The sequence below is a fragment of the Hyaena hyaena genome, unplaced genomic scaffold (genome assembly GCF_003009895.1).
Source record: "Hyaena hyaena isolate Hyena2069 unplaced genomic scaffold, ASM300989v1 scaffold_830, whole genome shotgun sequence".
In the NCBI taxonomy this organism is placed as follows: domain Eukaryota; kingdom Metazoa; phylum Chordata; class Mammalia; order Carnivora; family Hyaenidae; genus Hyaena; species Hyaena hyaena.
Window position 1 is genome coordinate 342518 of NW_024081455.1, and position 13165 is coordinate 355682.

The window sequence follows — 13165 nt, forward strand, 5'->3', positions numbered from 1 at the left end:
AAGCCTTTAGTGACCTTTGTACAAGCAGCAGCAGTGCCACTGCTGTTTGGGAGTGTAAATCGGTACAACTGCTTCAGAAGATTCTTCAGCATCAGGCAGGGGGGTTGAACACGTGAAGAGCCCATCGCTTGCAGGTGAATAGCAGTAACCCCTTATCCGTGGTTTCGCTTTCCACAGCTGCACTTACCCATAGTCAACCTCATCTGAAAGCAGATCCTCCTGTCAACAGGAACCTAATGCCTGTCATTCACTTCACTTTATCTCATCACATAGGCAACTTATCATCTCACGTCATCATAAGAAGACTGAATACAGTACCAAAAGACATTTTTTAAATGTTGGTTTTTGGTTTGTTTGGGTTTTTTTTGAGAGAGAGCAAGACAGACAGCGTGAGCAGGGGAGGGTCAAAGAGAGAGGGAAACACAGAATCGGAAGCAGCTCTAGGCTCTGAGCTGTCAGCACAGAGCCCAACGCGGGGCACGAACCCACGAACCATGAGATCATGACCTGAGCCGAAGTCGGATGCTCAATCAACTGAGCCACCCAGGCGCCCCCCAAAAAACATTTTGAGAGAGACCACATTCATACAACTTTTATTACAGTATATTGTTATAATTTTTCTGTTTTATTGTGTTATTCTTGTTCATCTCTTCCTGTGCCTAATTTATAAATTCAAATTTATCATAGGTACGTATGTATTGAAAACAATAGTATGGGGCATATGGGTGGCTCACTCAGTTAAGTGACTCTTGGTTTTGGCTCGGGTCATGATCTCATGGTTTTGTGAGTTCAAGGCCCACATCGGTCTCTGTGCTGGCAGCGCAGAGCCTGCTTGGGATTCTCTCTCCCTCTCTCTCTCTGCCACTCCCCAACTCTTGCTGTCTCTGTTTCTCTCAGAAACAAACAAAACAAAAAAAAACTTAAAAACAAAACAAAACAAAGCAAAGGGCAGCTGAGTGGCTCAATCAGTTAAGCATCCAGCTCTTGACTTCAATAGTGCAGGTCATGATCTCACAGTTCATGAGTTTGAGCCCCACATGAGGTTTAGCACTGACAGCGTGAAGCCTGCTTGGGATTCTCTCCCTCTCTCTCTCTCTGTCTCTGTCTCTCTCTAAATAAACTTTAAAAAAAAAGAATTAAAAAAACAATAGTATATGTGGGGTTCAGTACCTCTACAGTGTCAGGTATCCACTGAAGGTCTTGGAACCTGATCCCCAGGGATAAGTGGGGGCTTACCGTGTACTGATGCTTGCTACTCAAAGTGTAGCTCACAGACTGGCAGCGCTGACATTACCAGAAGCTTGTAGAGATGCAGAATCTTAGGCGCCATCTAGACCTACTGACTCAGAATCTGCATTTGAACAACAAATCTCCAGATGATTCACATGCACAGTGAACTGTGAGTGTGAGAAATACTTCATCTTCAAACTTTAAACGTTTGCAAACTATGTATGTACTCCTTGCACATTTTTATGCTATTACCTAAATTTTCCTCAAATGTTTAAATAGTTGCAAAAAGATGCAATTTCCAGTGTGTTGTGAACGTTGACCTTTAAAAAAAAATGTTATTAGGGTACCTGGGTGGCTCAGTCCGTTAAGCATCAGACTTCAGCTCAAGTCATGATCTCACAGTTCCTGAGTTCCAGCCTGTCATGGGGCTCTCTGCTCTCAGCACAGAGCCTGCTTCAGATTCTGTCCCCCATTCTCTCTACCCATCCCCCACTCTCTCTTTTCTCTCTCAAAAAAATAAGTATTTAAAAAGGGGGGGAAAAGCACATGACCACTCTCTTCTTTAACAGTCAGAAATTTCACACTGTTCCATTTCTTCTGAATTCATGTTTCTATTTCAACCTATCAAAACATTATCTTTTTTCAATATAAATAAGATAGAAAAAGTCTCTGCCTTAATTTTTCTTTTTTATTTTAGAAAGAGAGAGAGACTCTTAAGCAGGCTCCATGCTCCAATCTCACAACCCTGGGATCATGACCAGAGCCGAAATGAGTCAGACGCTTAACCAACTGAGCCACCCAGGTGCCCCTCAAAACATTATCTTAATAAAATATATCTTATGCTTTAAAGTCTCCTATTCTCTGCAACAAAAATATGTATATAGGTTAAAATTGAATTTTTAGGGGCGCCTGGCTGGTTCAGTCAGTAGAACATGTGACTCTTGATATCAGGGTCATGAGTTTGAGCCCCATGTTAGGTGGAGAGGTTACTCAAAATAAATACATAAAGCTTCTTTAAATTGAATTTTAAAATTTTCCTGTAGCCTTACAGCTCTAAACTTTAAACTTTTTCTTCTGGATTAATTATTATGATTATAATTAATAATTAATTTGTCAAAATAACATTAATATATTACAAACTTTGCTAAATTAAGCATAAAAATAGGAGTGCCTGGGTAGCTCAGTCGGTTAAGCATGGGACATTGGCGCAGGTCATGATCTTACAGTTTGTGAGTTAAAGCCCCACGTCAGGCTCTGTGCTGACAGCTCAGAGCCTGGAGCCTGCTTCAGATTCTGTGTCTCCCTTTCTCTCTGCCCTTCCCCTCACTCTCTCTCTCTCTCTCAAAAATAAATAAGCAAAAAACAAACAAAAAGAGTGGCACACTCTTCCAGCTGAGCCAGCCAGGCGCCCTTGGTGATGGTTTCTTAGATATGGACACCAAAAGCACAAGTAACAAAAGGAAAAATAGATAAATTGGACTTCATCCAAATTAAAAATATTTGTGCATCTAAAGACTTTTTTTTAGTAAGCTCTACACCCAACATACAGCCTGAAGAGTCTCACTCTACTGACTGAGCCAGCCAGGTACCCCAATCTAAAGACATTTTATAAAGAAAGTAAAAAAAGACAACCTACAGAACGGGAGACATATTTGTAAAGCATATACCCTGTAAGGATCTAGTATGCAGAATATATAAAGAACCCTTACAATTCAACAATAAAAAAGCAAACAATTCAATTTAAAAATAGTCAAAGGACTTGAATAGATATTTCCCAGAGAAAATATACAAGTGGCACCAACAACCACATGAAAAGATAATATCGTTCATCATTAGGGAAATGCAAATTAAAACCATAATAAGATACCACTTCATACCCACTAGGAAGTGAGAGCTAGGATGTGGAGAAAATGGAGCCTTCATACAACGTGCTGGTGGGAATATAAAATGATTTAGCAGCTGTGGAAAATGGCTTGATGGTTCCTTAAAAGTTAAATATAGAGGGGCGCCTGGGTGGCTTACTCGGTTAAGCGTCCGACTTTCGCTTAGGTCGTGATCTCACGGTTCGTGGGTTCGAGCCCCGCGTCGGGCTCTGTGCTGACTGCCGGCTCAGAGCCTGGAGCCTGTTTCAGAGTCTGTGACTCCCTCTCTCTCTGACCCTCTCCTGCTCACGCTGTCTCTCTCTCTCTCCTAGAAATAAATAAAACATTAAAAAAAAAATTTAAAAAAAGTTAAATATAGAATTACCATACTACCCAGAAATTCAACTCCTAGGTACATACCCCAAAAAACTAAAAACAGGTACTCAACAAATACATGTACATAGCAGCACTATCCATAATCACACCAAAAGATGGAAATAGCCCAAACATCCATCAACAGAGGAATGAACAAATTGGGTCAATACATGATTGGAGTATCAGTCAGCTATAAAAAGGAATGAAGAACTGGGGCGCCTGGGTGGCTCAGTTGGTTAAGTGTCAAACTTTGGCTCAGGTCATGATCTCATGGCTCATGAGTTCAAGACCTACATCAGGCTCTATACTGACAGTGTGGAGTCTGCTTGGGATTTTCTCTCTCACTCTCTCTTTGCATCCCCAGCTCATGTACTCTCTCTCTCTCAAAATAAATAAACTTTTAAAAAAATCACCTTATACAAAAAAAAAAAATTAGAAGGGGCAGTATGTATGTGAAAGAAGCCAGACACAGGGCCACATAGTGTAGGATTCCATTTATACAAAATATCCAGAATATATCATTCCACAGAAATGGAACACATATTGGCGGTTGCTGGAAGCTGGAGGAAGGAGGGAAGCAACTGTTTAAGGGGTACTGGCTTTCTTTTGGGGTGATAAAAATGTTTTGGAGTGAGACAGAGGTGGGGGTTGCACAACATTGTGAATGTACTAAATGCTACTGAATTTTTCACCTCAAAATGGTTAACTGTACGTTATGTCAATTTCACCTCAATAATAAAAAGGGTAAAATGCTAAGTGCACATAACTTTGTTGTAATGACAGAGAAAGTAGCTGACTTGTAGAATGATGTCACTAGGTCACTCAGTTTCTCAGAACCAAGATAGATTTCGGAATTGTCCCTTTGGTGCCCTGGTGTTTTCACTCTCCTGATTCCCCCTGGGGCCTACTTTCTGTGGTAAGGGAGGGTTGAGCAAGAGAATGGGGACACGTGCTTCTCCTTCACAGAGGCCTCTTCAGGTCCATCAGCACCCCTATGCCTTTTGGGAGAGTCTGATCTGAGAAGGGTTCTCTTATATTTATTCAGGTCCACCTACCCCTTGAGCAGTCCTGTCACACTACAGGGATACATGTCCCTAGTTTGAAGCCTGCTGCCCTGGAGAAGATTACATGTCATACCCAGAGATGAGTAAAAGAGGTCTCACAGCAGCATTGTTTAAGTAATCAGTTTAAATAATGCAAATGTTCATCAACAGGACAAAGGATTAACTGAGGTGTAGGCACGCAATAGAACGAAGGTTGCAACTATACAACTCAACAAAATCAGAACGAGTTAAAAAACACATAAATGACGACTCTATCTATATGAACATCTAATGCACAAGGCTAAACGGCATGCTATTTAGGAATACCAACAATGCACAGATAAAGGAAATTTCAAGACAAGAAATGGATCTATATTTGAGAAATTCAGAGTAGCAGTCACCCTGCAGGAAGGGAGAGGGATGCAGTCAGTGTGGAGACCAAAGGACATCTGAGGTCCTGGGAATTTTTGTTTGTTTGTTTGGAGAGAGAGAGAGAGAGAGAGAAACAGAGAGAAAGAGTCCCAAGCAGGCTCCACGTCACCAGCGCAGAGCCGGACTCCAGGCTGGAACCCATGAACCATGAGATCATGACCTGAGCCAAAATCAAAGTTGGATGCTTAACCAACCGAGCCGCCCAGGTGCCCCCTGGGAATTTATTTCTTAAGCTATGGTCAGGTAGCCAAGTATTCTGTTTCCTTTGTCTTTAACTACACATGCTCATTTTATACGGTCTTCAATGTGTATATGTATTCGCAATACACGTTCTTAGAAGAGAGGATGAGCGTGAAGAGAGTCACGGAGGGTAAACAGTCACAATGCTGGCTACGCTGGGAAGGGGAAGGAGAAGTGTGGTGGCAGCCAAGAGGGACCAGGCTGAAGAAAGATTTTTTTCTCTTAATGAAGCAAAGATTGGTCTGGGTTTAAAGGGGCAAGTAAAAGCCCAAGAGGGCAAGAAATAGAGCAAGATTCAGAGTGGGATATAGGAGGAAAGGAAGGACTTTCAACAGGCCCTGACATTAAGGAAAGGGGAATAAGGATGAGTGAAGAAAGGGATGTTTGGGGTGTGAAAGAGAGCACTCTAGTCTGCTGAGAGAAGGGAATTGATCAGGAGAGGGGTAGGGGACTCAGGAGAGTGGGCAAGTAGAAAGGGCATCATGGTGGGGGAAGGGGCTCTTCCAGGCACAGAAAGCCCCCTCCTAACCCCCACTCCCACCAACCCAACTGAAGGGTGCAGCTAAAGTCAGAGCAGCTGAATGCTGCACGTGAGAAAGGGAGGGAGGGGATGTAAGAGAAAGGGGAGAACAAGATGCAAGAGATGCCCAGAGGCCTCCCTGGGGAGTGGGGCAGGCATACTCTCTGCACCCCCACCCTCCAGGGAGACATCTGAGAATGTGTACGCTGGCATTTCAAATTTCAGAGAGGATGAAGTTCCAGATGCTGTTAATCACCAGCGGGTGATCCTGGAAAGAAAGTGGATGAAATGGAGACAAGATAAAAGTTATTAGAAGGAGGTCAAGAAGCTTTGAAGAAACCAGGAATGTCAGTTGCTGGAGGGCAGGGGAACTGGGTAGGGGCTGGAAGGAGGCCTTTCAGTCTGTACCCTTTTATACTTTTTGAATTTTGTGGTCTTTGGGGTTTTGGTTTTTGTTTTGTTTAGTTGGTTGGTTGTTTTGGGGGGGGTGGCTTGGTTTGATTTTGGGCTTTGTTTTTGGAGCGAAGAAAAATCCTATTTATTGGTGTGGTGCCACCCAGAAGAACAGGGAGCTAGTGCTTAAAGTCCTAGCCTCCCTGTTGACTAACAAGCAGGGGTTTTTAAGGGTGAAAATTCAGGGTAAGGATCTCAGGGTCTTGGCTCATGCCAAGTGATCAACTGTAATATTTCCTTTCTTGACCATCTTCTCCCTTTTGGCATCTCCTTGTCAGGTGTTGGCGTGAGGGCAGGGAGGCGGTCACTCTACTGCAGGGGCTTGGCTGTTCCTCTTTAGGGGCCTGGAACCACAAGACCTTCGCAGCAGACTGTGTTCAGTGATATCATCTCTAGAGTACAAAGGCAGATGTTTTACATGCTGTGACTATTACTAAGCTGCAAACTATTAGTATTTCTTTTCTTGTAAATGTGGCACAGCATGTTTGACATCTCAGCCAGAACAGCATCCCACAGACTTTTAAGGAGGCAACATAATGTTATTTCCTAAGGCAAGTTTACAGGTTTCTTTAAGAGTGACCAAGGGCTCTGTGACTGGTCAGAGGCAGCTATGTTTAAATTGTGGGGTTCAAGGGGGCTTCCATCCCCAGTTTTAGTCCCCCCGGCCCTTGTCTTTCGTCATTCCCCGACCTTGAGAGAGAGGGACAACGACTGCTCTAGCTACTTCCTATTGAGGAGGGGTGGAGGTCAGGATCATGGGGAATGAAAGTGTCCTGCTCCTGGGGCACCTGGGTGACTTACTAGGTTAAGTGTCTGACTCTGGCTCACATCACGATCTCACAGTTCATGAGTTCGAGCCCCGCGTCATGCTCTGTGCTGACAACTCAGAGCCTGGAACCTGCTTCAGATTCTGTGTCTCACTCTCTCTGCCCTTCCCTTGCTCACACTGTCTCTCTCTGTCTCTCAGAAATAAATAAACGTTAAAAAAATTTTTTTAAGTGTTTTGCTCCTAACCGTAAGTACTCTGGTGCCTAGCCTAACTTCAAAGCTTTGGACAACCATTAATTAGTTTCTGCTTTTGCTGCCTTTGAGCAGCATCTCATGCCACATTTATGAGTAAATAAATCATTAAAAGAACAGCCGAGATAGATAATCCCACTTGGGTTAACGCCCAGAGTACTGATGGAACGAACTCCTTGAGGAAATCAGAAAAACAGACCAGAATACTAATCCCATTTTGTTCCTGGGACTTGGTGGAAATTTATTGCAGCCAAACGGCTTGTCCTTTAATCCTGTCAAGGTGGGTTTCTACTTTTTGTTGAGCTACTATTACTTGAACAGTTGGCCAAAATTCCCAAGGTGATAGAAAGATTTTTGATCATGTGCTCCTGAGCCCTTATTCCCCACCAAGGTAAAATGCTCTCCCAAATGAATATCAAATGTATTCTCTTGATAAGCAAGCAAGTAACCCCATCTTGTATTGATTTCTTTCCTGTTCAATAAAATACACTTTTTGAATTTTGGACCATGCCAATAATTCTAAGAAAACATAAAATACACAGGACCATTTTTTTAAATTGTGGTGTGGATTAGGTCATTTGCATGGACACTAGCAGGCCTGGCTGGAGAGGCTGGCCTAAGCCAGGTACCACAGGCCTAGAAGTAGCTCAGGCAATCAAGGAGAGGTAGGGAGCAGCCAAGCAGGACTCAGGGTTCCTATAGCGAGGACAAGAGCTGAGTGTAGGTCAAAAGAAAGAAAAAGGAGTTGGAGGTTCTGTTGTTATACAGGAAAAATTTTACAAGCCTATAGATTAAAAGTCCAGACTGACTTCCCTCCTCCTTTCCTACTGGTAGCACAAGGAATATAAATTTTTCCAGTCTAGGCTAAGCATAATGCAAAACTACACCCACTGCCCCAACTACTTTGAATGTCTCAGAGAAATGTGTAACTCTTCCTGTTTGAGATTATCTAGACCACTGCTTACCTCCATCAGTAACCAAGAGTGGTGCTCTAAGCCATGAGCTAACTACTCCTCGACCACTTTTCTCAGACATACACAAAAAATACACACTCCTCAGGGCGCCTGGATGACTCAGTTGGTTGAGCATCTGACTCTTGATTTTCACTCAGGTCATGATCCCAGGGTTGTGGGATGGAGCCCTGCATCGAGCTCTGCACTGATAGCATGGAGCCTCCTTGGGATTCTCTCTCTCTCTCTCTCTCTCTCTCTCAAAATAAATAAACTTTAAAAAAAAAAAAAAAGGAGTGGAATATAGCTTTGAGCTTAGGTGTGTCTGGCACAAAAGCCAAAGTTCTTTCTCAGATTCATATGGCCTGACTATAAAGGAGATTTCTACAAAGAGGGCATTTTAGAATAAGGAGAACTGAGTAGAGGCATAAAAAGCAAAGAATTTAAAAGGGAAAGGCAAAGAGTCAAGCACCACCTAAACACTGCCCCCACTCTTCCACCAAAGGGTATTCCTTTGAGTTCAGGAATTCAGTTTAAGTCAGGAACAAACTTTTTATGGGTGGATCCTGGCTGAACTGAAGAGGAATGACTTTAGCAGTCAGTCATTTATTGCATGCCTTTTATTTGCAAAATATAACCCATGACATAATTCCTGCAATCAAGAAGTTTACAATCTAATGGAGGAAGTCAGAGGTCAAACCCATTATGTAACAGGCAGTTTCATCAGAATTGATGCTAAGAAAAATGCTCTAATCTCCTGAAGTATGTAATAAACCAATCCAATCAATGGGAAGCAGGGGCTTTTTTCCCTGGACTTCAATGGGTGGGGAAGTGAGCGTGCAAGAAAGAGGTGGGCAGTCTTAGAGGTGCTAATACAAGCCGTTAATAAATCCGTGGAGACTGCAGGTTAGTTTGCGAGTGACACAGAAAGAGAAGAATGAGGTGCAGTGTGATGGGAGGTTTTGTTTAAGGCGGTGGAGCTCTAACCTTGCCAGTCCTGTGGAGAAGCAGGAATGGATGGGAAGGACGGTTACAGTTGGAAAGATTAAAGATGGTAAAAGCACACTGATATACATAATCGCATAATTAGAAGAATTAATACTAGGGCGCATTACACAGTAGGGGTGAAATGGGCAAGGTCATCGACAGTACATACAAGTGGAGGGTGTTTGCCTTGGCAAGAAGTGGGATCAATTATGAGAATGCAGGGAAAGGTCGGATGGGTGTGATGTTACACGACTGTGGGACACAGGAAAGTTGAGGGCACTGGATTGTTTCTGTAGGTAGTTAAAACACCTTTTAGCCCAGAAAGGCTAGGGTGGTCACTAACTTAAGAAGAGTTGAAAAAGTCATGAAATGTGGCTGGAGAAACTGTGAACATACCCAACAGAGGAACAGCTCTTATAGTCGCGGGTAGGTCTGGACTCCTGGGAGGGGCTGCTGCTGCAACCCTGTCCAGCTGGCCAGAGCGGTGCTACCCCAACGAGCAGGTGGCAACACTGTCTGCGGGCGCTGGGCTGGCGGGGAGCGCGGGCAGGGGCGCGCGCTGGGGGGCGCGGAGCAGACGGCTCCACAGGCAGTCGGGAACGGGGGGCGGGCCCAAGCAGGCGGGCCTCCGCGAGGCACTTGGCACGCACGCGCAGACGTGCCGCGGGGCCCAGAGGCACAGAGGAGGGGGAGCGAGAAAGGGGGGTGTGGAACGTATTTCCGCTCTGGCGGACAAATAATACCGGCCAAAGGGGAGGCCAGGCCATCCGGCCCTTTAACCGCGCTGGGGGGGGCTGGTGAAGAAAGGGGGGTCGGGAAGGGGCGAATCCTGCTCCTTTAATTCCCTCCCCTCTTCCTCCTCCCCGAGTTCTCGCCGACGCCGAGGCGCGCGGGGCCTGGAACACACTGCACGAGCCGCCCCCGCCCCTCCCTCCTTACGCCCACGCGGAGCTGGCCCCGCGCGCGCGCCTCGTGCACCCCCGCGCCTGCGCGCTGCCCAGGCCCTGCCCGTGTTTGGGGGCGCTGCCGACCCCGGGGGGGTGGGGGAGATAGGGGGGGAAAAAACAGCGCGCGGAACCGGGCCAGGTGAGAGGCGCGTGCACTCAGGGTCGTGGGGCTGGGGGGGCGTGCCACGGAGCTCTGAACGTGGGGGGGGCGTGCACGAAGCGTGCAGGCGGCGGGGGGAGGACGTGAAAGGCGCGTGCAAACGTGCAAAGGGGGGGCGGAGGAATGAAGCAACGAGGAAAGGGGGCGGGGTGAGAAGAGGCTGCAGCCCGGGCCACCCCGGAGCCCAGAGCCGCAGGCCTCTGCTCCCGGTTTCTCCAGCCTTCCCCGTGGGCGCGCGGGTTTGCCCCATCCTCGCGGGCGGTCGGGCCGGGGGGGGGGGGGGGGGGGGGGGGGGGGGTGTGGACGCCGCTGCCCCGCCCCCGGGAACCACGCCTCCGTCCTCTCCGTGGGACCGCGCTTCCCCAGGGACTGGGGAAACTGAGGAAGGGGCCTGAAGACTGGGAGATCTGAAGCTGGGATGCTGGGCAAGAATGGGAGTGAGGGGCCTGGAGCCTTGGCTTAGGCGAGCCAGAGACCTTTGTCTCTGACCGGTTTCCTTCCCAACCAGGGTTGCCCACCCCCGCCACAATGGCCTCTGGGGTGGAAGTCCTGCGCTTCCAGCTGCCGGGCCACGAGGCCGCTACCCTGCGGAACATGAACCAGCTCCGGGCAGAAGAGCGGTTTTGCGACGTGACCATTGTGGCCGACAGCCTCAAGTTTCGTGGCCACAAGGTCATCCTGGCCGCCTGCTCGCCTTTCCTGAGGGACCAGTTCCTACTGAACCCCAGTTCTGAGCTGCAGGTCTCACTGATGCACAGTGCACGCATCGTGGCTGACCTGCTCCTCTCCTGCTACACGGGCGCTCTGGAATTTGCTGTCAGGGACATCGTCAACTACCTGACGGCTGCCTCCTACCTGCAGATGGAGCACGTGGTGGAGAAATGCAGGAACGCCCTCAGCCAGTTCATTGAGCCCAAAATAGGCCTCAAAGAGGATGGGGTCAGCGATGCCAGCCTTGTGAGCAGTGTCAGTGCCACCAAATCCCTCCTCCCTCCTGCCAGGACCCCAAAGCCAGCCCCCAAGCCCCCGCCCCCACCCCCTTTACCCCCTCCACTCCTACGGCCTGTGAAACTGGAGTTCCCTCTAGATGAGGACCTGGAGCTGAAGGCCGAGGAAGAAGATGAGGACGAGGACGAGGACGTGTCTGACATCTGCATCGTCAAGGTGGAGTCGGCCCTGGAGGTGGCACACCGGCTCAAACCTCCCGGAGGTTTGGGAGGAGGCCTGAGCATCGGAGGCTCGGTGGGCAGCCACCTTGGGGAGCTGGCCCAGAGCAGCGTGCCCCCCAGCACTGTGGCCCCACCTCAGGGTGTAGTGAAAGCCTGCTATAGCCTGTCCGAGGACGCAGAAGGGGAGGGCTTGCTGTTGATCCCTGGAGGCAGGGCCAGCGTGGGGGCCACCTCGGGCCTGGTGGAGGCAGCAGCGGTGGCCATGGCTGCCCGGGGGGCGGGGGGCAGCCTGGGGGCAGGGAGCAGCCGGGGACCCCTGCCCGGGGGCTTTTCCAGTGGAAACCCTCTAAAGAACATCAAGTGCACCAAGTGCCCGGAAGTGTTCCAGGGCGTGGAGAAGCTGGTCTTCCACATGCGGGCGCAGCACTTCATCTTCATGTGCCCACGCTGCGGCAAGCAGTTCAACCACAGCAGCAACCTCAACCGCCACATGAACGTACACCGCGGCGTCAAGTCGCACTCGTGTGGCATCTGCGGCAAGTGCTTCACGCAGAAGTCCACGCTGCACGACCACCTCAACCTGCACTCCGGAGCGAGGCCCTATCGCTGCTCCTACTGCGACGTGCGCTTCGCTCACAAGCCTGCTATTAGGCGGCACCTTAAGGAGCAGCACGGCAAGACAACGGCAGAGAACGTGTTGGAGGCCAGTGTGGCCGAGATCAACGTCCTCATCCGCTAGCGGGGCAGGCTCGGAGGCCAGGAGGCGCGGGTCCCAGGGCTGCGTGGGAAGGGAGCTCCCTGGCCCAGGAGAATAGGTAGGGCGGGGTGGGAGGGTCGGGAACAGGCAGGTACGGTGGGAAACCTGAGCAGATAGATCCTGAGGGAGGGGTTGAAGATTCCTTGGAGAGAAGACCCCTGCCTTTTCAGAAAAAAAGAATGGAGAGGGAGAGGGTTTTTTGAGAAGGCCAAGGGAATGTGGGCTCCCAGAGAAAATTTTTCTTCTCTTAGAGGTGCATGGATATGTGGAGGGAGGGAGGGAAAGGGTCTTATGGAATGAGAAGAAAAAAAGACAAAAATGATTTTATTCCTGGTTAAGGCTGCCCAGGGAGACGTTCTGATATATCTCGAGATGGGGGGTGGGGGGGTGGGAATTGGGAGGGAATTTGGCAGGAGGCAGCTTATGTGCTCCTGCATAGAATAGATCCTTGGGAGAGGGAGTGGTAGGGGGAAAGGATTATTGAATTCCAGAAAAGGAAGTGGGGAGACAGTTCTTGCATGCTGGGGAATGGGACTATGGGTAAAGACTCACCAAAACTCTAGGGAGAACCATGTCAGGTGCCAGGTAAGAGAACATGGGGGTGAGCGTTCTGGGTAGATGTGGAGAAGTGGGGGCAATAGCAAGAAGGATGAATAGTGGTGGGGGAGGGGGTTGGGCACTTAGATGAAAGGCTAAAAGGAGGGCTGTTGGGGGGGAGGGAGAGGAGTAGAGACTTATACAGTATTTTTTAAGAAACAAAACGTATTTTTTAGGATTTTTTCTGGAGTTTGGGGTTTTAGTTTTTCTGCTTTTGTTTTCCACAAAATAAAAAAAAAAAAACCACTTTATTTTTTCTTTATACTCTGTCTGGAAACTGCGTGTGTATGACTACCCCACCCTAGACAGCCTCTCCCTCTCATGCCATTTGCTCTACACTCCACACAACTCCAGCAGGTCCTATGTGTGAAGGAGACTTGACAAGGGGATAGTGCAAGTGGGCTTCCCTGGCTGAGGACCTTC

At 48.3% G+C, this 13165-nt stretch overlaps 1 protein-coding gene across 1 annotated transcript; it reads left to right on the plus strand.

The window, feature by feature from the left end:
• The first annotated feature begins 10152 nt into the window (after positions 1–10152).
• ZBTB12 (zinc finger and BTB domain containing 12) lies at positions 10153–12402 on the plus strand. The gene is made up of 2 exons (XM_039219616.1): positions 10153–10198; positions 10728–12402. The coding sequence occupies exon 2, from the start codon at positions 10748–10750 to the stop codon at positions 12125–12127; it is 1380 nt and encodes a 459-aa protein (XP_039075547.1). The 5' UTR covers positions 10153–10198; positions 10728–10747; the 3' UTR covers positions 12128–12402.
• Positions 12403–13165: the final 763 nt, after the last annotated feature.

Coding starts and splice junctions, on each gene's coding strand:
- ZBTB12 (XM_039219616.1), top strand. CDS start 10,748: ATGGCCTCTGGGGTGGAAGTCCTGCGCTTCCAGCTGCCGGGCCACGAG.